The sequence below is a fragment of the Muntiacus reevesi genome, chromosome 4 (assembly GCF_963930625.1).
Source record: "Muntiacus reevesi chromosome 4, mMunRee1.1, whole genome shotgun sequence".
In the NCBI taxonomy this organism is placed as follows: Eukaryota; Metazoa; Chordata; class Mammalia; order Artiodactyla; family Cervidae; genus Muntiacus; species Muntiacus reevesi.
In genome coordinates, this window is record NC_089252.1 from 170,718,137 (window position 1) to 170,743,297 (window position 25,161).

At 43.3% G+C, this 25,161-nt stretch overlaps 1 protein-coding gene across 7 annotated transcripts in view; it reads right to left on the bottom strand.

Moving 5' to 3' along the window:
• RBMS2 (RNA binding motif single stranded interacting protein 2) overlaps positions 1-25,161 on the bottom strand; it is a 60,628-nt gene that overhangs the window by 25,234 nt on the left and 10,233 nt on the right. For 3 of the 7 annotated variants that reach the window (XR_010663083.1, XR_010663084.1, XM_065934879.1), the window contains exons 1-3: positions 6,023-6,148; positions 4,573-4,644; positions 6-169 (exon numbers count right to left, since the gene is read on the bottom strand). Coding sequence is in view for 5 of the 7 variants with exons in the window: in XM_065934879.1 (XP_065790951.1) it covers positions 6-169; positions 4,573-4,644; positions 6,023-6,145 (359 nt within the window). In the remaining 2 variants the exon portion in view is untranslated. Of the gene's footprint in view, positions 1-5; positions 170-4,572; positions 4,645-6,022; positions 6,151-25,161 lie in introns of those variants that run through there. The other 4 variants (XM_065934881.1, XM_065934882.1, XM_065934883.1 and 1 more) reach the window with 3 other exon arrangements.

Sequence of the window (25,161 nt, forward strand, 5' to 3'; positions counted from 1 at the left end):
CTTACGCCTGACAGAGCTTCACCAGGTCCTGGTCCGTGGTGCTCGGCTGCAGCCCCCGGATGTAGAGGTTGGTCTTACTCAGCTGGTCGCTGGCCGCGCTCCCACTGCTGCTAGGGGTGCTGCTGCTTGGACTCGGAGGTGCCATTTGCTGAGACAAGGACACGTACGGCTGCAGGGAGACACGAGGAGCGAAAGGTCAGAAACTCGCACGCTCGGATGCTCAGGGTGAAGAAGATCTCGGCCCCGCGGAAAGAATGATTCCAAACCCGGACAGCAATGACGTCAGAGAAGAGTTTTTAAAAAATGGAAAAAAAAAAAACCTAAAGGAATTCTACTCTGAATAAGAAAATATTTAATTGCCTTTTCACGGAAAATGAGAGGTCAAAATATGTTCGCTAAAGGTTTAGAAAAAAGATACCTTGTGATAGAGAAGTGTTCTTATTATATAGATGCTGGAAATACAATTGACGTATGCCTCTTAAGTAAACTGTGTAATGAGACAAGATTAATAAAAATCTAAGTTCTATTCAAAAATGACAGAGAGGAACTAGTATTTCCCTATTTCCGTCATTAAAAAATGTGCAAATACACACGTGTATCCACTTGCAAACACACTGTTCACTCCTTAGCTCCATAGCACAGCGAAGAAGAAACTCAGTGTCACATTCTGGAATGGCCCAAAGACTCATGACCTACTGCAGCTCCTGACATACCCATCTATTTCCTATCCCTGTCCCCACCTCTTTGCCAGCGCTAATACTAGGATTTTCCATACAAAACAATCCACATGCTGGCGGAATATGAATTATTATTCCCTTGTGGTGGCGGTGACAGTCCACAAGTGCAGGGCAAGGCATGTGTATTTTTTAAGCAACTTTCAGACAACAAGACAAAAACAGGGCAGGCAAACCTCAGTCATACATCCAGTGCTAGAAACGGCAGTACTTAAGAACGATGTTGAAATCGCCAGTGAATTAGTAGATAAGTAATAATACTTACAAATAAATAAATGAATAAATCTGAGTAATAATAATCAAACACTAGTGGTCAAGACCTCCTCCACTGTCACTGCTGTGGTAAGTGCACTGTCTGATTTAGAGGCAAGAAGATTATGGCCTATATTCTAATCATGGGTGCTTCTGAATTCAGAATAAGAAGATCACTGCTAGAGGTCATTCGCTAATGCATGCCTTTGCTCTTGGCTGAGAAAGCCAAGCTGCTTCCTCTAAATATAAGACTCTAGGGGACTCCCTGGAGGTCTAGCGATTAGGGCTCGGTGCTTTCACTACTGGGGCTGGGTCCAGTCTCGGCTGGGGAACTAAGATCCTGAAAGCTGACGGTGTGCAGCGCCCTCACGCCCCGGCAAGCACCCAGTGTGAGAGGCTAGGCCTGGGGATGACGATGGAGCCGGCAGGAACGGCGACAGCAGAAGCAACTCTAGCAGCATCGTGTCCACGCACAAGCCCATGGCGTCATCATCTCAATCAGAGTTCATTTACCCCCTTTCCCAACCTGAGAGAATATTCCCAAGAGGAAGGATCAGTGATGCTAGGACTGTCCAGAGAAGAACACAAGGGTTATTGAGGAAAAAAAAGAAATCAAAAACAAGTTACTGGTTTGCTACCATGGTTATAATCTTGGTTTTACCAGTAAGGTCTTAGCCATAATCTAAAAACATGACTTAGTCATTAATTTTTAAAAAAGGCCAGGAAAATTCCTAGAAAAAAAATGTAGTTCAGAAAGAAACATTTTTTTTCTCTCTTGCTGTTCCCAAATAGCGTCTGAAACTGCTATGCAGGTTTGGCTCCAAAGAGAAAAAAAAGAAAGATACTCTCCTTTCAAGAGAATTTACGAAATAAACTTGAGCAAGCCTCTAAGTAAAGCTTATTTGGCTTCCCAAAAGAAACTATTTGGAGAGAGAATACTAACTAAACTAAACTAATGATCCATGTTTACCTATATATGTAAAAGAGAAAAGGGTAATACATACGAGAGCCCAGAGGACTGAGGTACTCTCACTGGGGGTGGGGAGGGTAGGGCAGAACTGTCTTCCTTGTCTCAGGCAGTCCTCCGAGGCCACTGGTCCTCCGTCAGGGCCTAAGCTAGAAAACGAAGGGCAAGACTTGAACTCTTTAAAGCAAGGACCCTCACATTTGGCCTAGGATCTTAAGACACCTGGGATTGTATTAACTGTGCCTTTAGAAATAAATGATGAAAAAAAAATTTAAAAAAAAAAAAAAACACAGAAATAAATGATGTAGCAAAGAAATATGTAAAGTTATTCCATAGAAGCAGGTAGGCATGAGCCATGTCATGAAGGAGATTTAAGTCTGGAAGTGACTGGGAAACATTGCTAGGTTTATTATAAGCTGAGAAGTGACATGATATCATATATGTAAGAAAGCTCACACTGGCTGCATTATCCCAGCTGGTTCAGAGGGGTAGGAGATATTAGACATGAAGGGAGGTCAGGAGAAAAACAGAAGTTAAATTCAAAGCTGCAGGGACCCTGCGGGACACCCCCGGCGGCAGGGCAGTGGCCCGGGCCCCCGCACGGGCGCCTGACGCCGGGCTGCGGGTTCGCCAGGCCGAGGGCGCTGTCCAGGCCGAGGGGGCGGTGGAGGTCCAGGGAGGATCAGGGACCTCGTGCGCTTTTTCAAGGGAGCTGGTAAAGAACTTCTTCCCCAAACGGTCAATACACTGTTAAACGTGAAATTAAGGGAAGAGAAAACAGCAAGCAGGGCTCTATGCTGGATCTGCCCGGCAACACCCTTACCGGCCTCGAGCCGCGGCTGGCGGGAGAGTGAGGGGCAGGAGCGGGCAGCGCCACCGTACCTCTGGAGAAGAAGAGGCGTGAGCACCGCGTTCCCTGTTTGTGAATCTCTGCAGAAAAGAACGAGCTGCTAACTGCACGTGTGCTGAGGCTGGGGCCGTGGTGGACACGGCGCTCACGGCAACAGGCGGGGTTAAAGCCCGGCGCCAGCGGGCCGAACACACGCCTGACCGAGTTCTGAAAGTTTCCACAGTCGTGATGAGACCCCCACCCCTTCCTCTGGAGCACATTCATCTGAAGCATTTCTAGGTAAGAAATCCTGGGTCCATCCGCAACTCCGCAGCCTCCTAATCGGATGACCTGGCCAGTCACCTAAACTCTGGGTCTCAGTCACCTTCCATCCCCCCTTCCGCACACTGACTCTCAGAATTTTGAAAAATGCCTTCTCTTCCCTTTATCGTCACTGACAAGAACGTGGAAATGTTCCTAGAGAGCTGTATTTAAGCATTTTGCAATGAATCATTTTGTACAATCAAGAAAAATATATTTCTTATGCCCTCAAATGTATGTAGTATGTAATAAAAATAACTATTTGTGTTAAAACTAGGTAAAATCCAGCACAAACCAATTATAATTTTGTAAAACTTGTTTTAATATTTCAGATTTCCATATTTTGAATGAAAGAATATGCAATTTACTATTCCTTCTAATCCTATCTATGAAAATGTAATGCAGAAATATTATTGTACATTTTAATATTCCTTTCCAAGGATATCCAAGTGCTTTAAATTATTTTAAGAATCTTTAGTTGATACAGGAACAGGGAATGGGGGACTAAAAGTTGTTTTTGTTTAATATTCTAGGTTAATATTCTGTTTCTCAGTTTTTTGCCAAGAGTGTATGTCACATTGTCTGTGTCTGGTTTTTAAAAGTTACTGTTTCATTAAATTAGTGTTCATAAATTTTTTAGGAAGCTCCTTTCTTGTTGATTTAGATTGCTATATAATAGGAATAAAAAGGGAAGCTCGCTAGTGGAATTACTTGGAAAAAAATGTTAACTTGCAGAATTTGAAGTGATCTGCTTGATACATATATGTGAATGCTTTTAGAATAAATACTGGCTAATTTTATGCATTTAATAAACATTTAAATACCTTAGAAATACTACGCAGGGAAGGCCTGAAAAGCATAGTAGTTAAGTGTTGGAGAGCCTTAAAATTTGATTTCTTAGCTAAAACTGAACATAGCGCCTTAGAAATGTAGGCTTACAGAATAGGTATTAACGCTTTTAGACAGTTCTAATACTGCACTAATTCCTGGGAAATGGAATAAATTCAGTTGTGATCCCTAAAGACGGGAGGCAATCTCAGGGCGAGGACATTATGGCTTTGGAAACTCAGATGCCTATGGGCAACAGGCTACCAAGGCAAAATGGAGAACACGGGCTGGGCTGCAAAGGGGGCCTGACGGAATGCAAACGCCCGAGAAGAGCAAAATAAGGCTGGCTGGAGACCAGCATCTCTCAGGAAAAGGTGTGCGGGAGCACCAGCACGGGAGGACTGCGCTGTTTCCCAGACAGACCACTCCCCTTGCAGAGTGACCAGCCACATGTGAGAGAAGGCAGAGAAGGTAGGACAAACGAGCGAACGGATATAAAGTCCTCAACACGGGGCTCGGCAGGCAGCAAGCACAAACTGTCAGTTACAGCTGTTCTTTTAAAAGCTGGAATCGTTTTTAAAAATGCAGTTGTTCTATAATTAAAGGATAAAATCCTTCCTTTCAGAATACAGATAACTCACCCAAATTGAGACATCATCTGTCTTCAGAGACTTGATGCTTCCCCTAGCAGTTCTTAAGGATCCAGGAAAAGTCTGGAGAGACGTTTTTATGGAAAGCGCATGAAGAGGTACGAGGTTAGGAGGCAGACAGCGAGTGGGTCCTAACCATCTCGAGAACCTCCTCTCTCTGACACCTCGACAGTTACTTATGTCTCGATTATAATACAGCTCCTTCTGTTTTGCTCTTCTTTTACTGTCTAAGGCTGAGACCTTTAAGATAAAATATTGAAGAGACTTGAATTTCTTAAAGATTGGTGGGATTAAAGATTGGTGGGGTGGTATTTAAAGGATGATTAGAGAACTATGTTGTAAAAATATCCTGTAAGAATCTCTGGGGCATGATAATCTGGGGAAGGGCTTATAGCATGGGGATAAAGAAACATATAACTCCTTCATCTTCATCCAGAAAAAGAAAAAGCAAACTCCCCTCTTCCTGCAGCAGGAACTTTATGCTTCCTGACTTGGTGAGTTACAGGAAACGAGGAGACAAGAGTCTGTTCTTCCTTCTGCTGTCTTGCAAGAGATCACAATGGCGGCAGAGGTTCACAGCCTACTTCCCAATCACTAAGTTTTCATCAGATCTTTAAAAGAATGACCCATTCAGATGAGTTACTTGCTAAGTAAAATCTAATGCAAGTAAAACACTGTCTTTATTCTGAAAATAAGGTTCTCAGATCAACTGTTCACTTTGTCTGGTTTAAGAAAATTCACAAGCCCTGTATCCATTCACTTAATGTCAAAGTCACCCCCATCCTGAGCCCTTAACTTTATTATCACCAGAGCCGGAGAAAGCTCCGCCCCATGTCTAGTGTTCAGCTAAGTTCCTGGCACTGAATATAAGCATGGATATTTACTAAAAGGAGTAAAACAGATTTAGGGGGTTTGCTAACTGTGTATCATCTTAATAAACCCCTAAGAAAGTCTCACAGATACATAATCCAGTGGCCTGACATCGAAATTCCTATTACAATATGGATTTTGATGATCCACAAGACAAGCTTCTGGAGCCAGTGGTCTCTGGGACATATAACACATCTGATCATTTTTATCTAAAAATACATTATTTCCTGAGTTCTCTCATGTTTCCTAATAAAGTTCACTTTCCCTGCAAAGTATCAATCCTCCTAATATTCACTCATGAGACCCTCTGCATTATTTGAATCATTCAATAAATATATGAACGCCGACTATGTGTAAGCTCTGCTTGATGCAGTGGGGAATCATAGGTGAATAAGTGTATAAGTGAAATATTTCATAATAAATTTAAACACATACCCACAAGAAGCCACTGGGATTCCCTGGTGGCTCAGAGGGTAAAGCGTCTGCCTACAATGCAGGAGACCTGAGTTTGATCCCTGGGTCGGGAAGATCCCCTGGAGAAGAAAACGGCAACCTGCTCCAGTATTCTTACCTGGAAAATCCCACGGACGGAGGCGCCTAGAAGGCTACAGTCCATAGGGTCACAAAGAGCAGGACGCGAGTGAGTGACTTCACTTTCACAAGAAGCCATTAAGTAATTCACAAACCAGAGCATACAACCTAGATAACTAGCAGAACAAAATGTGAGCTTTTTATGGGGATCCAAGCAAAATGGTATGAGAACAGGAAAGAAGAAACAATTCCTGAGGGAAAAGTTTCTCAAAGAAAATGTTTTGGGTTTTACTTTGAAAAACTAGTAGGTTGGTAAACCTTCATAAAAGCCAGGGAGCCATAGGGAAAATCAAATCAAAACATAATGAGATACAACTTCATATCCACTAGAATAGCTATAATAAAAAGATTATGGCTTTAATCAAAAGTAATTTGGATGGCTACAATAAAAAATAACAAGTGTTGGTGAGGCTGTGAAGAAACTGGAACCTCGTACACTACTGGTGGGGATGTAAAATGATGCAGCTGCTCTGGAAGACAGTTTGGCAGTTTCTAAAATAATTAAACACAGAGTTATCACATGACTCATCAATTCCATTCCTACGTGTGTACCCAAGAAAACTGAAAACATGTGTCCACAGAAAACCTGTGCAAGAGTTTCGTAGCAGCATTACCATAGCCCAGAGTGGACACAACGTCTATCAACTGATAAATGGATGAATAAGATGCGGGACATCCACATATGAGCCTACCAGTCATGCAGAAGGAAAGAAATACAGATACATGCTACGATGTGAACCTTGAAAGCATGCTAAGTGAAAGAAGGAATCACAAGTACCACCGGTTGTGTGATTCCATTCATATGAAGCGTGTGGCACAGGCAGCCTTGGAAACAGAAAGTAGATGCGTGACTACCTGTGACGAGGAGAGGGTGTCATGAAAGAACTGGGAAGAGATGGCGGTGCGAGAGAGGCGTCCTTGGGGGTTGGTACCGAAAATGCCCTGAAAGTGTGGTAATGGATGCATGATTCTGCAAATATACAAAAAACCACTGAACTGTACCTTAAATGGGTGAATTGTACACCGTGGGAATTACATCTCAATAAAGCTGTTACAAAAGTTTCATAGAGGGACTTCCCCAGTGGTCCAGTGGTTAAGAATCCGCCTGTCAATGCAGGGGACATGAGTTCGATCCCGTCTGGTGAGATCCCACGTGCCTCGAAGCAGCTAAGCCCGGGCACTTGAGCCTGCCCTCCAGAGCCCGGGAGCCGCCACTGCTGAAAGCCCGAGCTCCACATGAGAAGCCCGCGCCCGCAACGGGAGAGCGGCCCCTGCTCACCGCAACCAGAGAAAGCCCAGGCACAGCAACGAAGCTCCAGCACAGTCAAAGACGTGAATAATTAAAAAAAGTTTCAGAGACAGGTGGAGAGGAGAGGACATTCCAGCCACTGCGAACGTCCTACGGGCTAGCGTGACCTAGCACAGGACTCAGCCTCAGCTGGCATCACCCCTCCTCACTTACAGCAACAGAAGTCTTAAAAGTAACATACTTTATTTAAATCAAGTACAAATATGAATTAGACTCTATACCGTATCAGGACAAAAAAGGAGTATTTTCAATAACCCTTCCTACTGGAAAAAAAGAAAACAGCAACATTAAAAACAAAACAAGGGGCTTCCCTGGAGGCTCAGCGGTAAAGAAGCCGCTTGACGATGCAGGAGACACAGGCTCGACCCTTCACCCGGGAGGACCCCAAAGGCCGAGGAGCAGCTTAGGCGTGCACCACAACTATGAGGCCACGAGCTGCAACGGTGAAGCCCCCTGGCCCTAGAGCCCGTGCCTCTGCTCCGCAACGAGAGGCCAAACGATGAGAAGCCCGTGCAAAACAACAGAGCCCCTGCTCGCCGCACGGAGAGGAAGCCCTTGCAGCAACGAAGAACCAGCACAGCCAGGAATTAATAAATGAAATTATCAAAAAACAGTAACAACAGAAAGGAGGCTCTGCAACATGCAGAGCCTAAGCCAGAGAACCCAGAGCCCCGACGCGCCCGACATGCCTGGCCTCAAAACCTGACTCGGACGCCCACCACCTCCTCTCAGCTCAAGCACCCCTGACACCACCTCCAGCTCATCTCCCCCCCACTTCTCTTTCACAGCTCCAGTGATCTGTTTCCCACATTCCTTTAATGCCAGGGGGAGTTACTCACATTCACACCAGGTGATACTTACACGAGGTCTTAGATATAAAATCGACATTTTTAAACCCTAAGTCAAAATAACTAAAGAATCCTCAGTTAATAAAACAGTCAAACTTGCTGCCCAGGGATCCACCCATTCGCCCTTCCAGATCTGCTCGCCACTCCTGTTCACCTTGCTTTGTGGCTTGGACGCTGACCATAAAGAGTGTGTGAAAGGCTCCCTTGTCCTCTGGGGTCCAGCTGGGTTTGGGGAACCAGATGCGGGCCAGCAGGATATCAGAGGCAGGAGGGGAACGAGGTCAGAGTATTTCTCTCCCTGGCTCCTTCCCCTGCCAGAACGCCATGCTCTGACTGCACGCTGCCACTGGGGCCCAAGCTTCTCTCCGGACAGCGACTCCTGGATTCTGGCGATCTCCCTCGGCTCTCCCCCTTTAGACCTAGGGCAACGCGGGCTCTGCAACTGCTGGCCACAGCGGGCCCTGCTCGCTCCCACTGGTTTCCCCAAGTCTCTCTGTAAACAGCCCCTTCACTGCACTTTCTCAAATTACTCTGCTTGGGTACGCCTGTTTCCTTTTGGGGCCCTGAATGATGACCAAACCACTCCACCTTAAAGACTCAGGTGCAAGGGGGTACGCACCAGGAACTCTTGAGAAGCTCTGCTTTCTTCGAGACTGGAAGAAGAACCTCCTCACTCCCCTAGGCGCAGTGCGATGCAGAATTCTGTACCGTATCTTTTTGTCTAACAATTAAACAGCATCTTAAGTCCTATAACACTTATGGTTTCATTTGATCTTCCCAACGACTCTGTGAAGGAGAGCAGGGAGTTTATTAGTTTCCTTCTAAAACTTAGAAACTGAGTCTTAATTTTATTTCAACATTCCCTCTGGTATGTCACTCCACTTTTTATTCAGCAGAGCCAAGTAAGGGAAACCTTAAGACGGACAGTACCCAAACTGGCGCCGAGAGCAGAGTAAAGCGGCTCTCTACATGCCCCTGCCTCCCTGTGCCTCCCCTCTGGGAAGAGGGCAGTTCTGAGTTCCCTGGGAATAGGCGATGTCGAGTCCAAAGCAGAACACTTAGGAAGCAAAGGCATTTGAACCGGGAACCAAACGAGTTAAGGGTAGAACCTCCGTGAGACTGGTGCTTACGCAGACGGCAGAGCAGGGGCCGCCGGCTGGCACCCGGGGCAGCTCTGCGGGGGCCGCCCTCTCAGGCGGCAGCAGCGCAGGCCTGCGTCCCGGGAACGCCCGGCTCCGCCGTCGGAGTGACAGCCTCTCACGTGCACCAGGAAGCACAGGCAAAGCTTAATTCTCAGGACAGGAAAACGGGCTTTGAAGGTTAAGCAGCGTAAGTCTGAGCACGACAACCAGCTGCTCGGGCAGAACACGGGCGGGACGCGGCTGAGGCCCCACGAGCGCGAGCCTGCATGACCAACCCCTCCAGCGTCCAGCCTCGCGCCGGGTCGCCGTGGTCGGGGGGACAGGGCCGGGGGAGGGACCGCCGCGAGGAGCAGGGTGACAGAGCCCGCAGAGGGGTGTGCGGGCCGCCTGAGACAGAGAAGAGATGAAGGAAGAGGTGACGTCTGCCTGGAGCTTGTTTTGTCCTACCTTGTCGTTCACCCTGTTCTCATCATTTGACACAATTTCATTTTGGTCAGACGTGCAGCGATGGCAAACCCTTAGTTGGGAAACGCCAGCACCCTCTTCTTCACCCTTACACGACCCGCAGAAAGAATACTTCGATCGGCAGATGAGGGGCCTGGTTTCACCAAGGCCGAAAATCTCAAAGTCGTCAACATGTTCTGTTCCTGTGGCCATTAGGGAAATACTTTGGTTTCACCAAACAATAAATACTGGCAACACTACACACTTCAAGGAAGTAGCCTAGCCCAAGAATATGAAAGGTATACGTGCCTAGTCTATCTTCAGATCAAAATAAAATGGATATAGGCAACCACCTAGACTCACATTAACCATATCAAGTTTAATCTTTATTCTAGGCTTAGTTTTACAAATCACAAAGGACTTTGGAAATAATTTTTCAAAGTTTGATATAATATACATAGAAATATCTCTAGAAAGATACACAAGAAGCAGTTAATAATGATGGCCACTAGAAAGACAAACTAGGTATATGGAGGATGGATTGAAGACAGACTTTTTCTTTGTTTCCTTTATACGCGTTTGAACCTTTTATATTTTATACTAAGTCCATACATCTACTATCTATTTAAAAACAAACAAAAGTCTCTTAAAGTCTGACATACTTTTTTTTTTTTAACTAGGATAGAATGTTAAAACACTTGAGTCCATACAGTCTGACTCCTGGACCCACGCTCTCATAGTTCCTAACATACCTTGAATCTCAAAAAAGACAGTGATCTGAATAGAATTAGTCCTCAGGAAAGTGTTAACCTAGTTTATCCAACTCATGGTTTAAACCACAATTGGGAATGGGGCAGAAGTTGGAGATAAGGGATTGGTTGCCAAAGTAACAACTGAAAACCAAAAGCCAATTATAAACAAAGTGATGAGGTCTCCAAAAGAGGGAGAGAAAGTCTGTAAGTTCTATCTAGTCCCTGGATAGTAATGTCAAGGTTCTGTAAGAATTTTTGCAAGATCTAGTACCCATACCCACATAAAGACATTACTTACAGAATAGCCACAGTACGCTTAATCCATAGACAATATAGAAAAAGGGAAAATCCCTATTCTTTTAGGCAGATTTACTAAAACAAAACAGGTGTTTTCCTCTCTCCTTACTACAAAACAGTTCTGATAGCACTTACAGAGCAGAATCTCAGGCTCCTGCTTACTTTTGGTATCCTTTAGAGGGGAAACTGAAAGACAATTTAGAATGAGGATAACAGCCTTACAGTTTAGAGGCAAGCCTCTACTGCCCCCGCTTCCTCCCTCCATCCTCTCTCTTACTCCTCTGCATCCTTCTTCCATTTTTCCCTTCCTCTCTATCTTTGCTTAGGCTTACTCCTGACAGTGGCTTTCAGCGGTGTCCTTAATTGACAACTAGCCGGTTGTTGACATGATATCATCATTCCTCTTCTTCACCCTTCACTACCCAGGGTCCCGCCACCAGGCACACACCCCGAGGAAGCCGACTGAAGAGACACAAGTACTCCAGTGCTCACTGCACTCTTTACAGCAGCTAGGACATGGAAGCAGCCTGGATGTCCATCCACAGATGAAAGGGTGAAGAAGCTGCTGTGGATACATGCAAAGGAATATTACTCGGCCATAAAAAGGAATGCACGTGAGTCAGTTCTGATGAGGTGGATGAACCTGGACCTATTATACAGAGGGAAGTACACCAGGAAGGAAAAAAAATGTCACATACTAACACACACACACACACGGGATCTAGAAAGACGGTGCTGATGACACTGTTTGCAGGGGAGCAGTGGAGACAGGCAGAACAGACTCACGGACGTGAGGGGGGAGAGGGAGGAGGGAGAGTGGAGAGAGCAACGTGGGGACAGACATCACCGCAGGTAAGACAGACCGCCAGTGAGAGCTTGCTCTATGACTCAGGGAACTCTGTAACCACCGAGAGGGGTTAGAGGGGCGGTGTGGGGAGCGAGGAGGGAGGGCGAGTCAGGAAAGGGGACACGTGTGCACCCGTGGCTGATTCACGCTGATGTTCGGCAGAAACCGACACCACACTTCAATTCAAAATAAATAAAATTTTTAAAACATCATCAAAAAATCTACCAGATTAGGGATTTCCCTGGTGGCCCAGTGATTCAGAATCTGCCTTGCAATGCTGGGGACACGGTTTGATCCCTGGTTGGGGAACTCATATTTCGCATGCCGTGTGACTGCTGAGCCTTTGAACCTAAAGACCGTGCTCTGCAACAAGAGACGCGACCGTAACGATGAGCCTGCACGCGACAACAAAGCCGCCTCTGCTCCTCACAACTCGGGAAAGCCTGTGCGCAACAACGAGGGCCCAACAGAGACAGAGTGTTTAAAAACCTGCTAGACTTGAGCACTGGTCTGGTGCGTGCAAGTGGAGCTGGACTGAGGAATCTGACCGTCACCCTCGCGGGGGAATCCCGTGCCCGCTGCACCGCCCCCTCCCCGGGAGGAGACAGACGCCAGCACACCGGCCCTGGGGCGGCAGCTCCACTCGGGGGGCGCCACTCAGCTTCGCTGCCCTACACCCTGCTGAGCTGGCACAGGGGCTGCCGCACAGGGGAAGGCCAAGCTTTCTGTTTGGTTTGGTTTTATCACGACTTGCCCCTAGGTGGAAAAGTCTGCCTAATCCTGGCGGTGTCAGAAAATTCAGTGCCCCACAGAGAGGATGCACCGTCGTGAACGTCGGCTTTATCAGTAATAAAGATGCTGGTTTTATTTCCATTTGTCAAACGTTCTTCTTATTTCTCAACTGGACTGGAGAAGTAGGATGCTTCAAACCGAAACCCTCAAACCCCACCAGTCTTTAAAGGCTAGGCAAGTATTTGATGGCAGGGTAAAATGTTAGCATGCCTAGCCATACCAGTCTACAAATTCTGTAAATGTAAAATAATGGTTTAGCATTAATTAAATTTGGGACAACAAAGAAAATAATTTTCATTTGTAATGTAAGATCTTTATGTTACAAATAAGAAAAAAATAAGATTCAGTTTTGATATAAGCACTCAATTATTTCACTATTCAATTAGCAATTGAGTAAGGAATGAATCAATGTTCACTAAATGTTTTTTCAAAAAGTGTATTTGTTTATAGAGCCCATTAACTAGCAGAAAATAGTTAAAACACAGGCTCAAAAATTAAAAGACTGAGGCCTAATTCTACTATTGCCATGTGTGAGCCGTGTGACTTTGCCAAGTTGCTTAACCTTACCTGCAGAATGCGGACAGTAGCACAACTGTGTAATGTGATGAGTGTGAGGATCAAAATACACACATATAAAGTGGGCAACGCCAAAGAGTGCTCAAACTACCGCACACCTGCACTCAGCTCACATGCTAGCAAGGTCATGCTCAAAATCCTTCACGCCAGGCCTCAACGGTACGTGAACCAAGAACTTCCAGATGTACAAGCTGGACGCAGAAAAGGCAGAGGAACCAGAGATCAAATTGCCAACATCTGCTGGATCTTAGAGAAAGCAAGGGAATTCTAGAAAAACATCTACTTCTGCTTCATTGACTATGCTAAAGCCTTTGACTATGTGGATCACAACAAACTGTGGAAAATTCTTAAAGAGAAGGGAATATCAGACCACCTTATCTGCCTCCTGAGAAAACTGTATGCAGGTCAAGAGGCAATACTTAGAACTCCACAACAGATTGGTTCAAAACTGGGAAAAGAGTACGTCAAGGCTGTATATTGTCACCCTGATTATTCAAGTTACATGCAGAGTACGTGATGCGAAATGCCAGGCTGGATAAAGCCAAGCTGGAATCAAGATTACAGGGATAAATATCAATAATCTCAGATATTGATATGAAGTGACACCTCAGATGACACCATTCTAATGGCAGAAAGCAAAGAGGAACTAAAGAGCCTCTTGATGAAATTGAAAGAAGACAGTGGAAAAAGCTGGCTTAAAACTCAACATTCAAAAAACTAAGATCATGGCATGTGGTCCCATCACTTCATGGCAAAATAGATGAAGAAAAAATGGAAACAGTGACAGACCTCACTTTCTTGGGCTCCAAAATCACTGCAGACGGGGACTGCAGCCATGAAATTAAAAGATGCTTGCTCCTTGGAAGAAAAGCTGTGACAAACCTAGACAGTGTATTAAAAAGCAGAGACATCACTTTGCCAACAAAGGTCCATCTAGTCAAAGCTATGATTTTTCCAGGAGTCAAGTATGGATGTGAACGTTGGACTATAAAGAAGGCTGAGTGCCAAAAAATTGATGCTTTTGAACTGTGGTGTTGGAAAAGACTCTTAAGAGTCCCTTGGACTGCAAGGAGATCAAACCAGTCCATCCTAAAGGAAATCGACCCGGAATATTCATTAGAAGGACTGATGGTGAAGCTGACACTCCAATACTTTGGCCACCTGATTCCACGAGCCGACTCATTAGAAAAGACCCTGATGCTGGGAAAGATTGAGGGCAGGAGGAGAAGGGGACGACAGAGGATGAGATGGGTGGACGGCATCACCATGAGTTTGAGCAAGCTCTGGGGAGATGCTGACGGACAGGGAAGCCTGGCGTGCTGCAGTCCATGGGGTCGCAAAGAGCCACAACCGAGAGACTGAACAACAACAGAAGCTCTTATGGTGCCTGAAATATGCAAGCAGCTCACATCCACGTGTTCAATGAATACTTAATGCCCACGTTAGCGCACCAGGCACTACGTCAGGCACCAAGAGCAAAACACTGACTTAAAGATGGTCTTGGTCCTAACGGAATTCAGCATTTAGCAGAGATACAGCCATTCATCAAATAATCACAAAGTAACTGTATAATTACCGAGTGTGATAAATGGGCTAGGGAAAAAAAAAAAAGACCAGAAGGCTGTGACCTACTTTAGTTATTATAGTTGGAAAGGTGACATTTCAGTGAGACTTTAAGGATAAGCAGAAACCAGTCATTCAGAGAATGAAATAAAAGATCATTCCAGAAAGAGAAATGCGCAAAAGTGAGATTTTCAACTGAATCCGAAAGAAACAAGGCCAGTGACACTTGGGTAGAGAAGGACAAGGTGCAGGTACAAACTTTCAGGTTGTCTCCAAGTGTTTGGCTTTCATTCAACCCTATAGACAGTGAATAACTTTAGGTAAGAGAGAAGTTATAAGATCTGATGTAGGTTTTCAAAATACTACTCTGGCTACTATGGGAAGAATAAAGAAGAGTGAGACAGGAGTTGAAGTGGCAAGCTCAATTAGGTCACTGTAACAGTCCAAACCAGAGACAATGCAGCCTATGATTGGAGAGACGGCTATGAAGATGAACAGAAATGCAAACCTTTGAGACGTAGTTTACAGGTAGAGTCTAAGGTTTTACTTATGTAATAAAGTAGATGTGGGAAAGTGTAGTGTCTAGCTTGAGTAACTGGATGGTGGTATCATTCACTACTACTATAGAGATGGGGGGGGGGGCAGAGCCAACTTGAGGACCACAAAGCAATCATTACATTTTGACTACGTTAATTTTAGTAATTTCTGAGACTTCTAGGGAAAAATACCAATTAAGAAGTTGGATACACAGAGAAGTCTGGTCTAGTAATTATCAGTTAATGTATTAGCATAGGAATAAATGAAATTTAGGAAGAAGGTATATTTAGAGAGAGGGCAAGAAACCCTAAAGAAATAAAAATACTCAGAAAGTGAGTAGAGTAATTGACAAGAAGGTCAAAAGAGGAGGAGGAAAGGGCAAGACCCAAGAAGGTGGTGTTAGCAGAAGCAACAAAAGACAGCGATTCAAGAAATGGGGAATGGTCAACTCTAGCAAGATAAGAGGTTATGCAAGATAAAAGACAAGCAACAAACCACTTAAAAGTACTACGGACCAGACCAAGCAGAAGAAAGAATCAGTGAGCCTGAAGAGAGATCATTTGAAATTATCCAGCCAGAAGGAAACAAAAAGCCAGGACGAAGAGGAATGAAGAAAGCCTATGGGACTCACAGGGCACGTTAACAGAAACAATCCACAGACCACAAGTCACGGAAGAAGAGAGGGAGAGAGGGGTAGAACGCTTATTCAAAAAATAATGGCTGAGAACGTCTCAAATGTGGGGGAGATGTGGACATCCAGGCTCATTAAGCTAAAAGCTCACTTCACAACGTCAATCCAAAATGACCTTCTCCAAGATAGCAAAACCATCCCACATGCCACAGGGCAACTGGGCCCACGCGCCATAACTGCTGAGACCTGCAGAGCCTAGGTCCCATGCTCTGCAACCAGAAGCCACTGCAATGAAAGGCCACGCGCCACAGCCGGGGAGCCAACCTCCACGCGCAGCAACGACCCACTGCAGTCAAAAGAATAAATCCGTGAACAAAAAAGCTTTTTTTTTAAAGTCAGAAAAAAAAATGTCATACACGAGAGTCTCCATAAGGCTTACAAGTTGATTTCTCATCAGAGATATTGCAGGCCAAGAGTGAATGGGACGATATATTCAAAATGCTGAAAGAAAAGAAAATGCAAAACAAGAAATACTTTACGCAACAAAGTTGTCCTTCAGAGGTGAAGGTGAAATAAAGACTTTCCCTAACAAAAGTTGAGAGTTCACCAGCACTTAACCTGCCTTAACAAGAAATGCTGGAAAGAATTCTTCAATCTGCAAAGAAAGGATATTAACTAATAACCTGAAAATACACAACACACTGATAAAGGTTAGTATAGATTCAGAATACTCTAGTATCATAATATTAACCACTAAACTCCAGTATGAAAGTTAAAGGACAAAAGGATTACAATACCTATAGCTACAATAATTTTTTAACGGATACACAATATAAAAGGATGCAAAGTGTGACATGAAAAACACAAAATGGGGGGGAGGTGAAAGGGCAGGTTCTGTACGCAATCAAAGTGGAGTTGTCATCAGCTTAAAAATAGACTGTCACACCTGTAACATGTTTCAGGTGAGCCTGACGGTAACAAGACAAAAACCTATAATAGATACACATGAGACAAAGAGAAGGGAATCAAAGTACATCGTATCAGAAATCATCAATTTCAAAATAAGACAGTAGGAGAGGAGAGGAAGGAAGGAACTACGGGATAGCCAGAAACAATTAACGAGATGGCAGCAGTGAGTCCTTGGTGTGTGTGAGCCGCTCAGCCGTGGCCAGCTGTTTGCACCCTCGTGGACTGGAGCCCACCAGGCTGCTCTGTCCATGAGATTTCCCAGGTGAGTATAGTGGAGTGGGTTGCCTAAGTCCTTACTGAGTTATAATCACTTTAAGTGTAAATAGATTAAATTACGTAGTCAAAAGGCAAGAGTGAAGAGTGGCTGAATGGGTTAAAAAAAAAGCCTAATGTTTATGCTGCCGACAGACTCTGCTACAGGGACACACACAAGAACAAAATGAACAAAATGCAGGGCTGGGAGGACATCCCACACGCACGTAACCAAAATAAAGCAAGGGCAACAACACTCACATCAGGGGAAAAGTCAAAAACCGTAACAGGAGACAAAGAAAGTCGTTGTATGGTTATAAGAGGGTCAGTTCATCAGGAGGACTCACAGCACTGGAGGGTTCACGCTGAAGCTGAAGCTCCAACACTTTGGCCACCTGGTGCAAAGAACCGACTCACTGGAAACGATCCTGATGCTGGGAAAGACTGAAGACAGCAGAAGAGGGAAGGACAGAGGACGAGATGGTTGGATGGCATCACTGACTCGATGGACATGAGTTTGAGCAAGATCTGGGAGTTGGTGATGGACAGGGAGGCCTGGCCTGCTACAGTCCATGGAGTCGCAAAGAGTCAGACACAAGTGAGCAACTGGACTAAACTGAAAATATTAAGAGGACCTCAACACCAGAGCACCTAAAATATTAAGCAAATGTTAACAGATCTCAGGGGAGCAACAGATAGTACAATAATAGCAGAGGACTTCAATATCCCACTTTCAATAATGAACAGATCACCCCAGAAAATCAATACAGAAACAATAGACTTGAACTATACTTTGGATCAAATAGTCTTCCATCTAAAAATAATAGATTACATCTTTTCAAGTGCACCTGGAACATTCTCTAGGATAGAGCATATGAGGTCACAAAAAGTCTCAGTAAATTTAAAAATATCGTAACTATACCAAGTATCTTTTCTGACCAGTACAGTATAAACTAGAAATAAATAACAGAAGGAAAACTGGAAAATTCATGAATGTGTGGAAATTAAACACACCCCTGGACAACCAATGGGTCAGAGATACAGTAAAAAAAAAAAAATCTTGAAACAAAAATAAAAACACAACATACAAAAACTCATGGGATGCAGCAAAAATAGAGCACAGAGGGAAGTTAATGCACATGTTAAGAAGAAGAAAAAAGTGTCAAACTACCTCAAGAAAAAGAAGGACATATTAAGCCCAAAGTTAGAAGAAAGAGGAGATAACAAAGCTCAGAGCAAAAATAAATAAAATCAGGAATGGAAAGACAACGGGAAACTAAGCGTTAGTTTTTTTTAAAAGATAAAACTGACAAGCCTTTAGCTAGACTTACAAAGGAAAAAAAGAGTCAAAGAAATATAATTAAAAACAAAAGAGGAGATATCACAAAAACAGGATCATAAGACGCTACTATGAACGATCGTAAACCATCAAATTGGACAACCTAGAAGCAATGAATAAATTCCTAGAAATGTATGACCTACCAAGTTTTAGTAATAAAAAATACAGAAAACCCGAACAGACTAGTAAGGAGACTGAGAATCTCCAGGACTAGATGACTTCACAAGTGAATTCTACCAAACATTCAAAGAATTAACACCAATCCTCAAACTCTTCCAAAAAACTCAATAGAAGGGAACACTCCCAAACTCAGTTCACGAGACCAACATTACCCTGACACCAGAGCCAGATGCATACACTACAAGAAAACAGGCCAACATCCATGACGAGTATAAACGCAAAAATTCTTAATAAACACCAAAACAAATTCACAGCACGTTAAAAGGATCACACACCAAGACCAAGTCTTTTTCCACACTCACTTATCTTTGGCCGTGCGGGGTCTTCGCTGCTGCCAGCAGGCTTGCTCTAGCCGCCGAGCGTGCGCTGCTCACCGCGGTGGCCCCTCGTGTTTCAGAGCGTGGGCTCCAAGCACGTGGGCTTCCCGAGTTGTGGCGGGTGGGCTCGTTTGCCCCGCAGCACGTGGTATCTTCCTGGACCAGGGATCCAACCACTGTTCCTTGCATTGCAAAGTGGATTCTTTTCTTTTTTTAATTTTTCAGTGGGTTTTGTCATACATTGATATGAATCAGCCATAGAGTTACACGTATTCCCCATCCCGATCCCCCATCCCACCTCCCTCTCCACCCGACTCCTCTGGGTCTTCCCAGCCCACCAGGCCCGAGCACTTGACTCATGCCTCCCACCTGGGCTGGTGATCTGTTTCACCATAGATAATATACATGCTGTTCTTTCGAAACATCCCACCCTCACCTTCTCCCACAGAGTTCAAAAGTCTGTTCTGTACTTCTGTGTCTCTTTTTCTGTTTTGCATATAGGGTTATCGTTACCATCTTTCTAAATTCCATATATATGTGTTAGTATACTGTATTGGTCTTTATCTTTCTGTCTTACTTCACTCTGTATAAAGGGCTCCAGTTTCATCCATCTCATTAGAACTGATTCAAATGAATTCTTTTTAATGGCTAAGTAATATTCCATGGTGTATATGTACCACAGCTTCCTTATCCATTCGTCTGCTGATGGGCATCTAGGTTGCTTCCATGTCCTGGCTATTATAAACAGGGCTGCGATGAACACTGGGGTGCACATGTCTCTTTCAGATCTGGTTTCCTCAGTGTGTATGCCTAGAAGTGGTATTGCTGGGTCATATGGCAGTTCTATTTCCAGGTTTTTAAGAAATCTCCACGCTGTTCTCCATAGTGGCTGTACTAGTTTGCATTCCCACCAACAGTGTAAGAGGGTTCCCTTTTCTCCACACCCTCTCCGGCATTTATTGCTTGTAGACTTTTGGATAGCAGCCATCCTGACTGGCGTGTAATGGTACCTCATTGTGGTTTTGATTTGCATTTCTCTGATAATGAGTAATGTTGAGCATCTTTTCATGTGTTTGTTAGCCATCTGTATGTCTTCTTTAGAGAAATGTCTGTTTAGTTCTTTGGCCCATTTTTTGATTGGGTCGTTTATTTTTCTGGAATTGAGCTTCAGGAGTTGCTTGTATATTTTCGAGATTAATCCTTTGTCTGTTTCCTCATTTGTTACTATTTTCTCCCAATCTGAGGGCTGTCTTTTCACCTTACTTATAGTTTCCTTTGTTGTGCAAAAGCTTTTAATTTTCATTAGGTCCCATTTGTTTATTTTTGCTTTTATTTCCAATATTCTGGGAGGTGGGTCATAGAAGATCTTGCTGTGATTTATGTCGGAGAGTGTTTTGCCTATGTTCTCCTCTAGGAGTTTTATAGTTTCTGGTCTTACATTTAGATCTTTAATCCATTTTGAGTTTATTTTTGTGTGTGGTGTTAGAAAGTGTTCTAGTTTCATTCTTTTACAAGTGGTTGACCAGCTTTCCCAGCACCACTTGTTAAAGAGGTTGTCTTTTTTCCATTGTATATCCTTGCCTCCTTTGTCAAAGATAAGGTGTCCATAGGTTCGTGGATTTATCTCTGGGCTTTTTATTCTGTTCCATTGATCTATATTTCTGTCTTTGTGCCAGTACCATACTGTCTTGATGACTGTGGCTTTGTAGTAGAGTCTGAAGTCAGGCAGGTTGATTCCTCCAGTTCCATTCTTCTTTCTCAAGATTACTTTGGCTATTCGAGGTTTTTTGTATTTCCATACAAATTGTGAAATTATTTGTTCTAGTTCTGTGAAAAATACCTTTGGTAGCTTGATAGGGATTGCACTGAATCTATAGATTGCTTTGGGGTAGAATAGCCATTTTGACAATATTGATTCTTCCAATCCATGAACACGGTATGTTTCTCCATCTGTTTGTGTCCTCTTTGATTTCTTTCATCAGTGTTTTATAGTTTTCTATGTATAGGTCTTTTGTTTCTTTAGGTAGATATACTCCTAAGTATTTTATTCTTTTTGTTGCAGTGGTGAATGGTATTGTTTCCTTAATTTCTCTTTCTGTTTTTTCATTGTTAGTATATAGGAATGCAAGGGATTTCTGTGTGTTAATTTTATATCCTTCAACTTTACTATATTCATTGATTAGCTCTAGTAATTTTCTGGAAGAGTCTTTAGGGTTTTCTATATAGAGGATCATGTCATCTGCAAACAGCGAGAGTTTCACTTCTTCTTTTCCTATCTGGATTCCTTTTACGTCTTTTTCTGCTCTGATTGCTGTGGCCAAAACTCCCAACATTATGTTTAATAGTAGTGGTGAGAGTGGGCATCCTTGTCTTGTTCCTGATTTCAGAGGAAATGCTTTCAATTTTTCACCATTGAAGATAATGTTTGCTGTGGGTTTGTCATATATAGCTTTTATTATGTTGAGGTATGTTCCTTCTATTCCTGCTTTCTGGAGAGTTTTAATCATAAATGAGTGTTGAATTTTGTCAAAGGCTTTCTCTGCATCTATTGAGATAATCATATGGTTTTTATCTTCCAATTTGTTAATGTGGTGTATTACGTTGATTGATTTGCGGATATTGCAAAGTGGATTCTTAACCACTGGACCACTAGGGAAGCCCCAAGGACACACTTTATTATTGAGATTGAATAGGCTGCTTTCCGTTTTGTTCGAACACTTGAAAGAATTTAGTCTTAATGGGGCTTCCCAGGTGGCACTGATGGTAAAGAACCCAATGAAGGAAATGTGAGAGATGTGGGTTCAACCCCTGGATGGGAAATATCCCCTGGAGAAGGGCCTGGCAACTCACTCCAGTATTCATGCCTGGAGGAGGAGCCTGACAGGCTGCAGTTGGTCCATAGGGTCGCAGACTCACACATGACTGACGCAACTTAGCACACACGCAGTCTTAAACACTTTCTGATTTAAAAATTTTAGGACTTCCCTGGTGGCTCAGTGGTAAAGAATCTGCCTGCCAGTGGAGGGGACACGGATTTGATCCCTGGGCCAGGAAGACCCCACACGCCAAGGAGCAACTAAGCCTGTTAGCCACAACTCCCGAGCCTGTGCCATAGAGCTGGGAAGCCACAGCTGCCGACGCCTGCACGTCTAGAGCCCGCACTCCGCAACAAGAGAAGTCACTGCAACAAGAAGCCTCTGCGCTGCAGCTAGAGAGCAGCCCCCACTCACCACAACTAGAGAAAAGCCTAGCAGCGACAGAGACCCAGCACAGCCAAAAGTAAGAAAGTAAAATTAAATTTCAAAACCCTTTAAAATCTTTTTGAAACTTTCACAAAACTTTTATGTATCAAGATGCTTTTTTCTTTCCATTGTAGAACTTGTTTATAAAACTTCACTTCCTGAAAAAGAAATATTTGCAAATCATATACCTGACAAGGTATTAATATCCAAAATATATAAAGAACCCCTAAAACTCAATAACAAAAAAAATCCCACTTTAAAAATGGGAAAAGGAGTTCAGTATTTCTCTAAAGAAAACATACAAGTGACCAATAAGCACGTGAGAATATGATCAACATCACTAATCATTAAACAAATACAAATCAAAATTATAATGAAATACTTTCTCACACCCATTAGGATGGCTACTATCAAAAAAATGGAAAATAAGTGTTGGCAAGGATTCAGAGAAATCAGAACTTGCGCACAACTGGTAGGAACATAAAATGGTACAGCCACTAAGGAAAATAATATGGTAATTCCTCAAAAAATTAAAAATAGAATTACCATATGATCCAGCAATTCCAATTCTGGGAATATACCCAAAAGAACTGAAAGCAGAGTCTGAAGAGATACTTACACACCCACATTCACAGAAACACTATTCACAATGACGAAAAGAAGGAAGTAACTCCAGTATGTCTCACAGATGAATGGATATACAAAATGCGGTATGTACATTCAATTTAATATTATTCAGCCTTAAAAAGTAAGGAAATCTTGATATGTTACAACATGGATGAACTTTGAGGACATTATGCTAAGTTATATAAGTCAATCACAAAAAGACAAATACTGTGTGATTACGTTTATATGACTCAGAGAACTCATAAAAGACAGAAAGTAGAACAGTGGTGGCCAATAGTCTGGGGGGAGTCGTTTAATGGGGTAGTTTCAGTTTTGCAAGATGAAGAGTTCTACTCGAGACTGGCTGCGCAACGTAAATGTATCGTACTTAACACTATCACATGTATACTTAAAAATGGATAAGATGGCAAATCTTGTTATACATATTTTACAATTAAAAAATAAAGAGAGCAAATATTGAGAAAAAGAGTGGAATGTAATGAAGCAGAGATTCTAGAGGAACTACTTTTTCAAGAAGGTGGATTGTAAAAGGGATCAGAAAAATGGGGCAGTAACTGGCAGGAGACATGGGATCAAGCAGGTTTTCCATTGTTTTCTTTTGAGGTGAAAGAAACTATAAGCTTGTTTATATGCATACAGGAAGAAAAAGAATGGAATCATATCTTCCATGGGTAATTTTAATGATCATTTACTATGCAGCAGGCATTAATTACTAAGAGTCCAATAAAGTAGGTACTCGTATATTATGCTATTAGATATGGGACTGTAGGAGAAAGAACAGTCATGGGTAAGTCGAGAAGTTTGGCTTCAACATCTGGAAAAATGAAATTTACAATAAATTTAATTTACTTAGATGGAGAAGACAGTGAGAAGGACAGCTGCGGCAGAGTGAGGAGGAAGAAAGCAGACAGGAGCTCTGCTTTAAACATGTTAAATTTGAAATGTCTGATAAACATCTAAATGGAGATGTGATGTTAGAAGAGAATCTGGATTGCAGAAGGGCAGTCCAGGTTGAAATCCAATTTGAGATTTGTCACCCTGTGGGTGATTTTCTTTTTTAACTTAAGACAGATGATTTACAGTGTTGTGGTAGTGTTAGGTACACAGCAAGGGGATTCAGTTATACATGTGTGTGTGTGTGTTTAAGTCGCCTCAGTCTTGTCCAACTCTTTGTGATCCCATGGACTACAGCCCACCAGGCCCCTCTCTCCATGGGATTCTCCAGGCGAGAATACTGGAGTGGGCTGCCATGCCCTCCTCCAGGGGATCTTCCTGACCCAGGAATCAAACCCACGTTTCCTGTACTACTGGCAGATTCATTACCCACTGAGCCGCCTGGGGCTGTTACATATATATGTATGCACACAGTCCTTTTCAGATTTTCCATTAGATATGGATAATATTTAAAGCTATGAGACTCAATAAAATTACGAATGGAGAAGTGTAGATTGAAAAGAAATTCAAGGACTGAGCCCTGGGGATCTCCCAACGTTCAGAGATCAGGAAAATTAGGAGGAACCAGAAAAGAAGCCTGCAGGGAAAAGGCCACAGACACTAGAGAAATGGGAGGGTATGGTGGTCTGTAAACCAAATGAAGAAAGTGTTTCACGCAATTGTGTGATCAAATGTGTCAAGTGTCGATAATAGATTAAGTAAGATGAGGGTTATGAACTGACCACTCAGGAAAATGAAAAGTCATTGCAGATCTTTGTAAGAGCAGTTTTGGTGGAGCGTTGGGAATAAAAGTCTAGATTGCATTTAAGAGAGAATGAGAGGGGTATGACATTTCCAATAAGTAGGGAGGCTGTGAATCTACAGTAAATTTTATATTGCTAATGGAGACAACAGCAGTAGACTTAGAAAGCAATTTAGCATTGCCTCTTTTCATTATTTTTATTTTTATTTTTTTTTGACATTTTCTGGGCTGGCAAAATGATTTAATCATCTCTTCTCCCGATACGCCAGTTACAGCGGTAGTCTTTTTGGACAGAGGTGCCCCAGGTTTTGTTACTACCGATAGTTCTGCTCCTGTATCCACCATGAAGTCAATGTTTTGGTCCCCCACTTTTTTTTTTTTTTTTTCCAGTGGGTTTTGTCATACATTGATATGAATCAGCCATAGACTTACACGTATTCCCCATCCCGGTCCCCCCATTGCCTCTTTTTAAACTGGGGTTTCCAAGGAGGCACAGTGATAAAGAATCTGCCTGCCAATGCACAAGATGAAGAGACTCGGGTTCGATCCCTGGGTCAGGAAGATCCCCTGGAGTAGGAAATGGCAACCCACTCCAGTGTTCTTGCCTGGAAAATTCCACAGACAGAGGAGCCTGGCGGGCTACAGTCCATGGGGTCTCAAAGAGTCAGACATGACTGAACACACACATGTATTTTAAATTTTTTGGCCATACGATGGGGCATGCAGGCTCTTAGTTCCTCCACTAAGGATCCAAGCCAT